Source organism: Vanessa cardui, chromosome 7 (assembly GCF_905220365.1).
Source record: "Vanessa cardui chromosome 7, ilVanCard2.1, whole genome shotgun sequence".
NCBI lineage: Eukaryota > Metazoa > Arthropoda > Insecta > Lepidoptera > Nymphalidae > Vanessa > Vanessa cardui.
This window is the reverse complement of record NC_061129.1, coordinates 12,120,936-12,133,777: the sequence shown is the minus strand read 5'-3', so window position 1 is coordinate 12,133,777 and position 12,842 is coordinate 12,120,936. Positions and strand designations below refer to the sequence as shown.

General features: G+C 32.5%; 2 protein-coding genes across 2 annotated transcripts; both read left to right on the top strand.

Moving 5' to 3' along the window:
* Positions 1–2,033: 2,033 nt before the first annotated feature.
* LOC124530972 (kallikrein-4-like) lies at positions 2,034–7,285 on the top strand. The gene is made up of 6 exons (XM_047105344.1): positions 2,034–2,500; positions 2,862–3,004; positions 3,754–3,905; positions 6,190–6,266; positions 6,598–6,740; positions 7,121–7,285. Exons 1-6 carry the CDS (start codon positions 2,042–2,044, stop codon positions 7,278–7,280), a joined length of 1,134 nt encoding a protein of 377 aa, XP_046961300.1. The 5' UTR covers positions 2,034–2,041; the 3' UTR covers positions 7,281–7,285.
* Positions 7,286–8,386: 1,101 nt separating this feature from the next.
* On the top strand, positions 8,387–10,125 carry LOC124530781 (kallikrein-4-like). Its single transcript, XM_047105054.1, has 3 exons — positions 8,387–8,861; positions 9,269–9,417; positions 9,920–10,125. Exons 1-3 carry the CDS (start codon positions 8,568–8,570, stop codon positions 10,068–10,070), a joined length of 594 nt encoding a protein of 197 aa, XP_046961010.1. The 5' UTR covers positions 8,387–8,567; the 3' UTR covers positions 10,071–10,125.
* Positions 10,126–12,842: the final 2,717 nt, after the last annotated feature.

Sequence of the window (12,842 nt, the reverse complement as noted above, 5' to 3'; positions counted from 1 at the left end):
GTACACTTGAATAGGATTCCTCTTTTTCGTGATTCATTCATCATTCATCTTTGTCGTGAGGAAAAATGACATAAAATAACGACAATAAATTTTGTTATTTTACAAACTCTTGTGGTTAAGATGGGACTAAATATAGTATTAGTTAAAATACGAATAAGTTAATATGTCATTACTCCAGGTCCAGTAAAAAGTCAGACAGTTTCCACTAAAAACGGAACTTCTATATAGGTACATAATTTATACGCACTTTTTTGTAAAAGTTTAAAATACGAATGTTCCAACCGTGAACATGTTTTGTATATTCGAATTTCAAAATAATTCGTTCGGAGAGTTACATTTAGAAATAGATATAAAACCTGTTTATTCGAATACAGCTAAGAATTTTTTTTTCAGAGGTGATTCTGGCAGTGCTCTAATCATCAACCAATATATCCAAATAGGAATAGTCTCTTACAAAAGACCGGATATATCGAGAGCCATTGTAGTTTATACGGACGTTGCTTATTTTTATAATTGGATAAAATATAATTCGAAGAAATTATACTGTGATTACGAATAATTTGTTATGTTTGTTATAATTTTTCATTGCATATATAAATATTTTACATTAAGCCCAACAGTTGTTATAATTTTACACCGTATATTAAATACAGTTATAAAATAATGTGATTATACATGAATAGGAAGCGGTAACGTGTTATAATGTCTTTTTTCATCAGCCCGTGCGTTATATGATTTATTATAAACGAAAATACCTTCATACTTATCGAATAAGTCGATGATAATTATTGCATAGAATATAATAATAATCTCCAAACTGTTATTGAATTGAAAACAAAGAATCCTATTCTTGTAGATGTCAATTTTTTGTTCGCAATTAATTAAGGTTGAAATTTTTACTAATGGGCGACCACCAGTAACAATAATTGACCATAATAATCATTAATCAATCGCTTTCTGTGTACTCACCTGTATAGTTTGGCTCAAATACATTCTTTCTCATAGCCGAGATGGCCCAGTGGTTAGAACACGTGCACCTTTACCGATGATTGCGGGTTCAAACAAGCAAGCACCACTGAATATTCATGTGATTTATTTGTATTTATAGTTCATCTTGTGCTCCGCGGTGATGGAAAACATCGTGTGGTTCCACCAACCCGCATTGGAACATCATGGTGGAATATGTTCCTGAAACCTGAAACCTTTTCCTCAAAAGGGGGAGGAAGCCTTAGCTCAGCAGTGGGAAATTTACAGACTGCAGTTGTAAATACATTCTTAATCAACTTATTATGAACGTATTTCTGGGCGATGATTTCGCTCTTGATACGTACGGTATCCTCGTCGACTTTTTGCCACTCGCCGCTTATTCTGATTGTTTGCGATTTGGTTAATGATGATGACGTGAATAATTTGTCACCCGCGCTTCAACAGGATGCTAAAACAAGTATTCATTACAATTTACAATGCGAACTATTCTCGGAAATCGTTCAAATAGGTAGCTGTTTAATGATTTATTTAGTTGGCATACTTTCGTTGATCAGACATGACGTATATTTTTTTAAAGTTTTTCTTTATCAATGGTATTCACTTGCTTTTAAATTAAAAATTTTTCGATTTCGATAAAAAGTTGATGTTACTTAGGATGAAAAAAGTAACGTAATCTTAATCAGTTTAAATGTATTTAGTTATACACGAAAATTACATGATTAGCAATTTCGTGTTATATATAGTTATTAATTTTGCTTATGTGCGTTTTCGTTGCGATTTCTTATAAAAATATGTCATCTGCTTGAGCTGCGATTAATCTCGATGATTCGATTCGTTTCGATTCGATTTCGAATTAAATATTGCAATTCTTTTTTTAAATTTATTTGTAACAATGGACCATGTTTATACATACTGACGTTCTAAATAGGTCGTCGATTATTCGTTGATGAAAAATACTCTGTCAGTGTTAACGAAGTGTGACCGATTTCAATTAGATCGAAATTAAAATCTCACGCTATCCAAACAGCACACAGTGATTGATTTGTACGAAAAAATGTTGCTTCAGTCAATCATAGTTATATTGCGATTTTTAGTCGTCACATCTAGTCGAATAGAATCAAAAATTGTATCTGGAGAAAAAACTAAAATAAAATACCATCCGTATTCAGCAGCTCTTCTAATTAGTCAAGGAGCATCTTCGCATATTTGTGGTGCTTCGATTGTTAACCAAAAGGTACTTCTGACAGCAGCACACTGTTTCGAAGACACGCAGACTCTAAAAACCAAAGGTAGCGCTCATATCGGTCACTCGAATATGTACAAGGGACGCGTAATAAAATTATCAACGCTGATGGTTCATCCTAAGTACGATACGGTGGAGATAACCTGTGATATTGCGCTGGTAGGACTAAAAAGGGAAATTCAGTTTGGTAGATCCATTAACAGAGTAGCTTTGGCTCGACGTCGACCGCGTAAAGGTCCCGCTATGATCGCTGGATGGGGATTGCTCGAAGTAAGTTTACATTAAATGACATAAAATTTATCGTTGAATGACCTACTGTAATACTAACTTTATTTACTTATTTGTTTGCCTTTTTGCTTTCTCTGTTAATATCAAACGAAAAAATACTATTCAAGCTTCTTAATATAGGTCATGAAAATGAATCTTTTGATTTCAGTCGACTGAATTACATTTTTTTCGATAGTTAAAAAGCGAACACCGACCCTTCCCTAGATGTGAGAAATTTGATGTTAAAATAAGTAAATTTGCCTTCCTTTTTTATTTTTAAGATCCTTATTACTTGCACTGCTTTACTTTTTCTATTTTTTATTTCATGTTCAATAAATTATTATTACATTAAATAACATTGTAGGAAGAACCGCGTAAAGATACTGACGTTTTGTATGAAACGCGCCAAAGGGTTTGGCCAAAAAGAGACTGCGTGAAACTCTTGGTTGATATACCCAAAGGGACATTTTGCGGCGGTCAAGGTCCAGACGGGGGTTATCCTTCTAAGTAAGCTTAAAATTTCATTGCATAAAACTATAAGACTACTTAGTTTTAACTATAAATTATAATATATGCCGTATTGACAGCACCGTTGGTCTATAATTGGCTAGAATATAAATCCTTATCATTCTAATTTCTTGGTAATGGCCCGTGGCTAAGAAACTGGCGAACATTTCTGATTGTCTTCTGATTTGCTCATATTTAATCGCGATATTGGTTGAAATTCAGATCAATACGAATCGATTTAATCTAGTTAATTGAAGTCTTATGTTGTTACATTTTTGGGTTGTAGTGCTTCCAATCTGTAGGCTAATAAATTGTTTGCCAATATTTACCTCTGAGGCTGAGGCTGTGGAGACATTCAAGGCTACTGTAAATTTATTTAGAGTTAATGTGTACTTACATTATCTTTTCCGTCGAATTACAACCGAAAACACTTGTGTTCTACGATATCTTCTGCCCTATACGTTGAGAATATGTGTGACGGTATACAAAGCTATCAATCAGACTTAATCTTCTTCATTAGTTTATCAAAAAAATTACAAAACGAGCTTAAGATACTTATGCTAAAAGATTTTTAGCTTGATTTAAATTTTTAATTAAATACAATCGACAGCTTTTAAGGGCTAGCTTCAAGTCTACTTTTGACGAGAAGATACCTATTCTATGCTAAGTAACATTGTAATATCAATGTCGTTGACATAAAAATAGGAATACAAATACACTACATTTGACATGTATTCTTCTATTTTCAGCGGTGATTCTGGCAGTCCACTCATAATAGACGGATACATGCAAATTGGGCTGGTCTCCTTTAAAAAAATGGACATATCAACATCCGTCATCGTTTACACGGATACTACACACTTTTACAAGTGGATTGCTAAGAATGCTAAAGCAGTGTTTTGTGGATAAAATAAAAATTTATAAACCAAAGTGTTAATATGAATACTTGTAAATTTGTGTTATTTTTTTTTAAACATATAGATTTGTTATGTATACATGTATGTACATAACGTGATAATTTAGTTTTTAAATGAACGTTATCAAATAAATTTTATAATCGTAGAAGTACACTATGTTTGTATTTATTTGTTATAAAGTATGTACTTTTTTCTTTCTTATATTCATTTCTAGACTTATACTCTTTTAATCCGTTCTTATTCTAGACACAATTAAATTTTCGTCAGTCAACAAATTGCCTAAAAATCATTTTTCTAGCTAACTTTTCTTTTTGCATCCAGTAACCCTTTAATTTAGTAACAGAACATTGGCAACAAATCCTGGTTATCTACAGAGGACTTTCAGGGAAAGTTTTAGGTACCGGTGTCATCAGAAGGTTCGATAGGGTCGAAGCGGAAGTTCTTTGTTGCTTAAATCTTATTAATAGTTTCTTTAAAACGAGTAATTTTTTAATATAATAAATTTCTTAGTATTTGTATAAATTTAGTTGGTACCTTATATTATATAGTATTTATTATGATAAAACATGACATGATACTTTATGATAAAACTGTCTTATAAAAAAAAGAGTGATTGCTCTGAGGAATTATTCTCTCTAATTCCTGCTTTCCTTCACAAATCTACGCGTACTGGCTCGTAATGTCTCCGCCTAACTGTGACTTCGTTCCCATCGCACAAAGAAGTTTGGCAACTCTTTTCTTTGTCGCACCGACAAAAAATGGAACTCTACCAGCACACGTGTTCCCCTCCTCTAACGACCTGGGTGCCTTGAAAGGAGCCGTGAAGAGGCATCTAGCAGGCCGGCAATGCGATGGTGCATCAAACTAGTGCAGCTCATTCTTACTGACTGTACTGGCCGTCTTCAGAATTATAGCAATTTAAAATTGGAGAAGTAGTAAATCATTGAAAATTAAGTTCTCTTTTTCGAATAAATGAATAAGTTACTTTGAATGTTTCGTTTTTTATTTTATTGAGACCTACATTATTAATAATACTATGCTTAATTTTCTGTCCAGTGTTTAGCAAAGAAAAGGACGCACTATCTTAATCGCTTAAATATATACAAATATGAATTAAAATTAGTTACTGTATATTAAAAATCTTGACCGCATGGAATGATGGCAAGAATGCTAACAGCATTTCCCTTTTGAATCGCATTTCCGATTCACTGGGATAAAAACGAACCAGCCCTCTTGTCACCAGCGAAGACAATCGGCGAAGTGTTGTACTTTTAATTAAGTTTTTTGGATCACTACTCCAATGGCCAAGTGTTTCGACAGCAAATGAGACAAAAAGGAATTTGACAAAAGTCTGTCTTAGTCTTGTATTGTAATATTGTAATATAAAGAATAGTATTGTAATATAAAGAATAAATTAATCTTTTTAATTCAGTGAAATTTGAGGTACGATAGGATCTTTAAAAGAGTCGTTTCAACCGTATTAGATTGTGACGGGATACTGATTCGGGAAGTAGAATAACTTGCAATAGGATTTTTGATGCTCCAAAGAAGGTCTTTAAAACTTTAAAATGTAATTTCTTCGTGTTATAGTTGAACCACAATCTATCGATAATTTAACCAGCGTGTCCAAAACCTTTCTGATTTGAACTATTTTTGGGATTGCGTTTGAGTTCTGTTGTCCCATGTATGAAAATTGTGATTCGCTGATTATCTGAATTGTATGTTGAAATGAAAAACAGAAATGTAGGTAAACTACATACGATTACGTCGATTAAATGATGATAAAAAATGCTCCGCGAAAGTTAACGAAGTGTGACCGAAATTAATTAGATCAAAATGCATACCTTACCCGACACAAATAGCACAAAGTGAATGAGTTATACATTATAATGTTGATTTACTTATTCATAGTCAATTTAAAAATTTTAGTCGTCACTTCTAGTCAAATGGAACCCAGAGTCGTTGGGGGAGACTTAACTAAAATATTAAACCATCCATACTCAGCGTTTCTTGTCGTAGCAGATAATACATCTGCGTTTATTTGTGGCGCATCGATCGTTAACCAAAAGCTACTTCTAACAGCGGCACACTGCTTTGACACGTTAACCCCACGTACCGTAGGTACCGCTAACGTCGGACACACAAACAAACGCAAAGGACATGCAATAAAAATATCAAAGGTTAAAGTTCATCCGAAATACGATACAATGAGGATTACCACCGATATTGCGCTGATACTATTAGCAAAGGAAATTAAATTTTGTGCAGTGATTAACAGAGTAGCTCTAGCTCAGCGAAGACCGCGTGCCGGTCTCGCATTGATCGCTGGATGGGGTTTGCTCAGCGTAAGTTTAAGAATATTTAGTATAAAACAAGTTACTATAATTCTAGCTATGTTTATTTACTTCACTTGCCTAAAATAAAACTCAATGGTAAGAAAAAAAAATTCTGTGAAGTGTATGTAATCTTAGTCACTGATTTTTTTATATATATTTTTTATTGTTATATAATTCTTCGTAACATTTTCATTTAAAGTATCACCTTACGAGATTATTTTAATAAGACCCCTGCGTCTTATTCAAAAAATCCTGTAAGTTAAACGTTAATTCTACTTTAATTATATGCCTCAATAGATTTAATATTGATAGATCATTTTATTCAAATAAATAATTGTAGGAAGAGCCATATAAAGACACTGACTTGTTGCATGAAACAGAACAAGAGATTTGGCCAAACCACCAGTGCGTGAAACTTCTGAGGAAATTGCCAGAGGGAACCTTCTGCGGTGGTGAAGGTCGTCACGGCGGATACCCTTCTATGTGAGATTCTAACAATATATTATAGTTTAAAACTAATCGTTGGAATTGCTCGACCAAAATAAGTTTTGCCATACTGACAGGACTATGGTCCCCTTGCTTGTGTAAAAGTTGCAAATCGATACAGAGTTTTTCTACCAATAATTTTACGGAGTTTTGTTACCGCAAAATCGTAAATTTCCCACTGCTGGGTTACGGCCTCCTCCTCCTTTCGAGAAGAAGGTGGAACATATTACTGTTCCTATACGGGCTGGTGGAATACATATGTGGCAGAATTTCTATAAAATTAGACACAGATTTCCTCACAATATTTTCCTTCACCGCCGAAAATTATAATCTGAACAGTAATGAGGCTTATTTAATAAGAGTAATTTTATTTTCAGGGGCGATTCTGGCAGTCCCCTCATAGTTAATGGATACTTACAAATCGGTCTGGTCTCCTTTAAAAAAATACACGTTTCTAGATCCGTCATCGTTTACACGGATGTCGCTTACTATTACAAGTGGATTGTTGAGAATGCTAGAAATGTGTTTTGTGGATGAAATGAAACCCTACAAATAATTGTGTTGATATGAATTACTTGGTTTTTACACATAATTAACGTAAATAATATGGCAGTTCTATTGTTGAAAGTTACAAATCAATTTGGAAAATCAATTATTTTTTTTACTGTTATATAGTCTGAAAGCCATCCTCAGTTCTACATAACGCCTCTGGTATCACATTATCAGTAATAGTCAGATCAATATTTTACTAAAGTTTAAACTGAAAATTACACATAGGTGACTCGAAAGGGAGTCACCTATGTGTAATGTAGGTGTGATTGGAACGCTCATTGTCGAATTTCCATGTTAATTATTTGTATTAATACGAACAGTTCTTATTTGAATAAAAGGACTTAAGTTTTCGTATTTATTATTGTAAGAATAATAGTTACTAAGTATTAAGTATTCGCGCTTGCGATATTTATTTTAATTATATCCATATTATATAAACATCTACATTTATTTAATTTCAATTGTCATTATTTTGCCATATATAAAACCTTTTTTTACAACATTTAAAAAGAAAAAGTAATGTGTAAAATCGATTTTTCTGTGATCTTCTTTTGTTTTTTTAATTCACTTACTAACTATTAATGTCAACGTAACAATGTATAATTATATTGCAATAATACCAAGATGAAACTAGTTTTAAAGCATTTTTTTGTTTAATTGAGTTCGGATTATTTAATGGCATGATGATGACACAAATATAAATCGTAAAATTAATTAAAATAAAACGTTGAAAAAATTTACGATACCGTCGAAAATAAATATGACTTGTAGTCTATAAGAGTGCAGGCATTATTATCTAGAGTCAAATTGCGAGACGTTGTTTTTATAGCTCCTGATTTAACAAGACTTGGGAGACCATTGAAATGGTAATTTTGCGAACAAAATATACAATTATTTAAAGAAAAATTGAAAAAATAAACACTCAGAATGATCCTCGTACAACCTTCTCGTAAATAATTTAGTGACTCAAATTAATTACACATAAATTCTCGAATTTTATATTTGCTATAAAATGTCTATAAACTTGCTTTATTGATAAAATTCTGAAACCAATTAAGGAACCAAATTAGTGACTTAAGTATGTTGCATCTGTTGCTGTTACGAGCATGTTTGTTTTATTGTTTGTTGCGTCACGTATGCAGTGGGTTGTCAAACTCCAGCTTAGAAGTTCGAATAGTCAAGGGATATCAAGTTGATATAGACCGATATCCTTATTCTGTTTTCTTGTATTTTCAAAAAGACGTTCCCGCAGCATGTGGCTCATCTCTTGTCATGGATCGGGCTGTGGTAACTGCAGCTCATTGTTTGAACGAACTTAAATATCGCAACGGTCGTATTATAGCCTTCTTGGGAGCGACGGTACCTATACATGCTAAACTACTCAGGCATGTTATCGATTACCGTACCCATCCCCGCTATCACGCAGAAAAAGGGAGGCATAATTTAGGCATTGCGTTCTTTAATGCAAGAGTACCGCTGGGTCGTTTTGTAAGAAAGATACCGATTGCTCCTAAATCTCCATTGCCTGGTGACTTTCTATTTACAAGCGGCTGGGGCAAACAAATAGTAAGTGAAATTTAAATTAGTATTACGATACTATAATCGTGGATTATCTGGTCTGTTATAAGCAATACCATTTAAACATGTCCGCATTACACGATCTCTCAATACAGATTGTAATAATTAAGTAGTTGATCGGTCTGATCGGTGGAGAAATTATTAATGTTACTGGGACCAAAAAATAAATTTTAAATATTTTTTTACTTAGAGCAGTCACCACTTCGAAAAAACGTATACGAAAAATCACCGAAAAATAAATTTTAGAGTGATAAAAAAGACGTTTATCCCAAAAAATCAAAATGTTCGAAGCTTGTGAATGAAGACCAGTAAAATACGACTCAATTAATTTAATAGACACTTATGTAGTTATTATTATTGAGGAGAATAAGTGTAATGACCTTTCTTAATTACAGTATAACAAGGTTCCAGATTATAGCGACCTACGACACTTGAAGGTATCAAAGCAAATATTGATAGGTGTCCGAGAATGTGAAAAGTACACGAATTTCAGATTGTCTTCAGCATACTTATGTACCATATCTGTTAATGGATACCATTATCAGTAAGTACAACTAATCTTGCATGAAATGCTGTTACTCTTGCATTGTGGAGTCAATAGAGACTTTTTTCAACCTACCGAGTAATTTTATATCAACGTTAAAAGTTCCCATTTATGTGCTTCGCGGTCGTATCAGTTCTACTCAAAGTGATCTGGTTTCACTCATCTAGAGGATAAGGCAAAAATTGATTTGATTGGAAAATCTAGTCTACACATCATATTTTAAAAAAACAACCTAACTTTGTTAAATATTGCTGATGCTGCACGTAAATATGAGCTTGTCAAAGATATCTTCTTCTCTAGAAGAGATAATTGAGTCAATTCCACAACTTTGCCAACTTTTGCAATACCAGTTGTACCTATCAAGGTACACGTGTTCTAGAATTTTATCTTTTACTCAAGCCTTTACCTTTACTTTATTTTTTATGAATGGTTAACTCAATACATCAAAAATGATATTCTTATCTAGATTGTTATACCTACACATTTCTTTATCTATTTTCAGTGGAGATTCTGGTAACGGTTTGGTAACAAAGAATCGTTTCTTGATCGGCGTCGTGTCTTACATGATAAATGAAGTTACTATTTATACCGATGTTATTTTTGAACGAAAGTGGTTAAAAGAATCAATCTTGAAATTCTTTGAAAGTTGCTGATGCATGTGTAGTTAGTATACATTTAATACTCATTCACCCAAATAAAAACTGATTCATCGACAAAATATATTATGATATATAGATTTATTTTTTATTGCTCCTTTTAATTATCTTTTAATAAACATTAAACGCGAACGAAAAGTAATTTAAGTATTACTCAAATAATAATTAAAAAACATAAATTAAAGTGTGAAATTATAATTTTTATTTTAATAATCATACGATATATGCAACACACATAAAAGGTAGCTTATAAAAAATACTAAATACGTTGTAAATAGTATTTGCAATAAAAACCCCAGCATGCAGTGCTTACTAATTTGAAGATAGCGCTTATTAGACACGCCCAACGAGATTGTAAATAAAGTCGTAAGTTGCTTATCTCTAAAACGAAACGGCCAAGAATTTATTGTGGCTCAGAAAAGGAAGGCTCACTTGCATAGTAATGAGATGATAAGCGCCTGCGGGAAAACTTCCGTAACATGAACTTGTTACATTGCTAAGTTAAAACGTTCAGTTTCAAATATGCACTTACAGTAATTGTATTTATGTGTTTCGTAACGTCGTATGCCGTCGTAAATGTTAAATTACTGTCTGTGTTGCATTATTTCCATGTTACACTTTTTTTTCTATGTGGTAAAACGTGGTCAATTTATTGTGACAGAAATTAACTCAATATCATAAGCATTATATGGAAAATAATTCAAGGTTTTATAGTAAGAAATAATACTTAAATAAATTTAATGAATATGGAACTTATTAATTTTCTCATCCTCATATATAGCTACTGAAGCTCAACAATATATCCTGATCCTGTACACTGTGGCGCATCTCTAAAGGTAACCAATTTAAAAGAAAAATTATATTCGTAGATTGAAAATAGGCATAACTATTAATTCTGTTTAAAAAAAAAATCATTGTTATGCGTTTAAACTGACACTAAACTAATTATTCTGAACTGTATTATTTGCTATGTGTTTTGCACAGAATTACTTAGTTACCAACCTTGAAAAAAACAAAAAACAATTTCCTTTTGAAACAAAATTCAATCTAACTACTGAGTTTCTTGCTGGTTGATCTCGGTAGAATCCACTTTCCGAACCGGTGGTAGATTCAATGAATATAGTTGTTTATCAGCGATTTAATAGTGCTTGTAAAAGCTTACTTGAATAAAGTACATTTTGATATTGATATCATTTGTTTTAGAAAGAATACAAAGACATTTTTATACAATTTCTATTATTCGCCTACCAACCGTGTTAAGTTTGTTGATCGAAGGATACTGTTTGAATTGGATTCCATTCTTGAATCGGTTCCAGTGAACTTTCATGAACTGGTGCATTGTCTGCCCTATATGACAAGTCTCTTGAGATGCATTGCCTCGGGATGGACACGTTTGGACGGGAGGAAGTAGTGACCAAATATGACAAGGTACTGACATCACCAATTATTGAGACCATAGAACAACCGTTTGCCGCACTGAATATAATAATGAAAAATATTTAGTTCGAAAGCGGTTTCAAACTTTGGAATAGATATTTTTATAAGATTGTGTTATTTATCATTTAAAAAGGAGGCCTTTCATTTTTAAAATGATTAGTTATATTATTTGATTAATAAATGGGAATTATCACTCACTTATCACTTAATAAGTGGGAATTTGAATAAAAATGATAGAATTAGATAATACAAAGAACAGACCGGTAACTCGTTTGTAGCTTTGATAAGTATCGGAGCAACATAATCAAAAATGTAACATAATCCAAAAAAAAGCTACTTTGTTCTTCCACAATAATCACAATGTGTAATATAATTACTCTTCTAGAAGAATTTTCATTTTTTAAGAAGGTAAAATGTTAATTCATTGATCTAACCACGCAAATTATTCCATCTAAGATCTAATTAAAGGAGTTACAGCGGGGTATTCATCGAAAACTAGGCTTAATAAGCTATTGACAGGTGCCCATTTCAACCAACAGCCTAATTTTATAGTTGATAATAAGCGACTTCGTTACCTAATCGTTAAATCGTTAACACATGTGCCAATCGATAAAGCGATCGATAAAAGCGGGAAAGTTGAGATTTCTAGTAATTTGGAGCAGAAAATTGCTTAAAGAACAATTACACTGAAACGATGAAATATTTCGTGTAACTATTAGTGTTAATATCCGGTGACAAAGGACCATTCTTATTAAAACTCAATGTAACAAATTGACGCTCGAGTAAACATTGATGTAAATTAATTATTGATACCCATTGTTTAATTTGTCAGGGGTAAAGATAAAGATCTTAAGATCGCTCAGTAATAATCTTTCAAATTCGTTAATATACCCAACGATAACCGGCTTTATTGGATGGCGATTAAAAATGACTGTACAAATAAACATGTACTAGTAATTGAACTGTAAATATGGAGACACCATTTTACATTTACATAAAAAACTGTAATTACGAAAAGAAGGAGTTAAACCAAGACAACCAAGTATGCAAATCGGTGGGTACTATTCCTAAAAATAAAGACATGATTTCATATAAATTACACATAATAACAGTTGCTAATATTATAACATTCAATTTAATATTTTTTGTCAAGAACAACAAAAAGGGAAAATTATAAGAGTTGGTTGCGATCTGCTATAATGATTGTCTCTAGTGCGACCGCCGCTTAACATTTCTGTCTTTACGTTCGATCCACTTTACACAAAGCTTCTGTAAAATTACTATCTAACGGTTACTGCCGCGCAGTTTGCAACGTTTACTTCGATTAGTAAT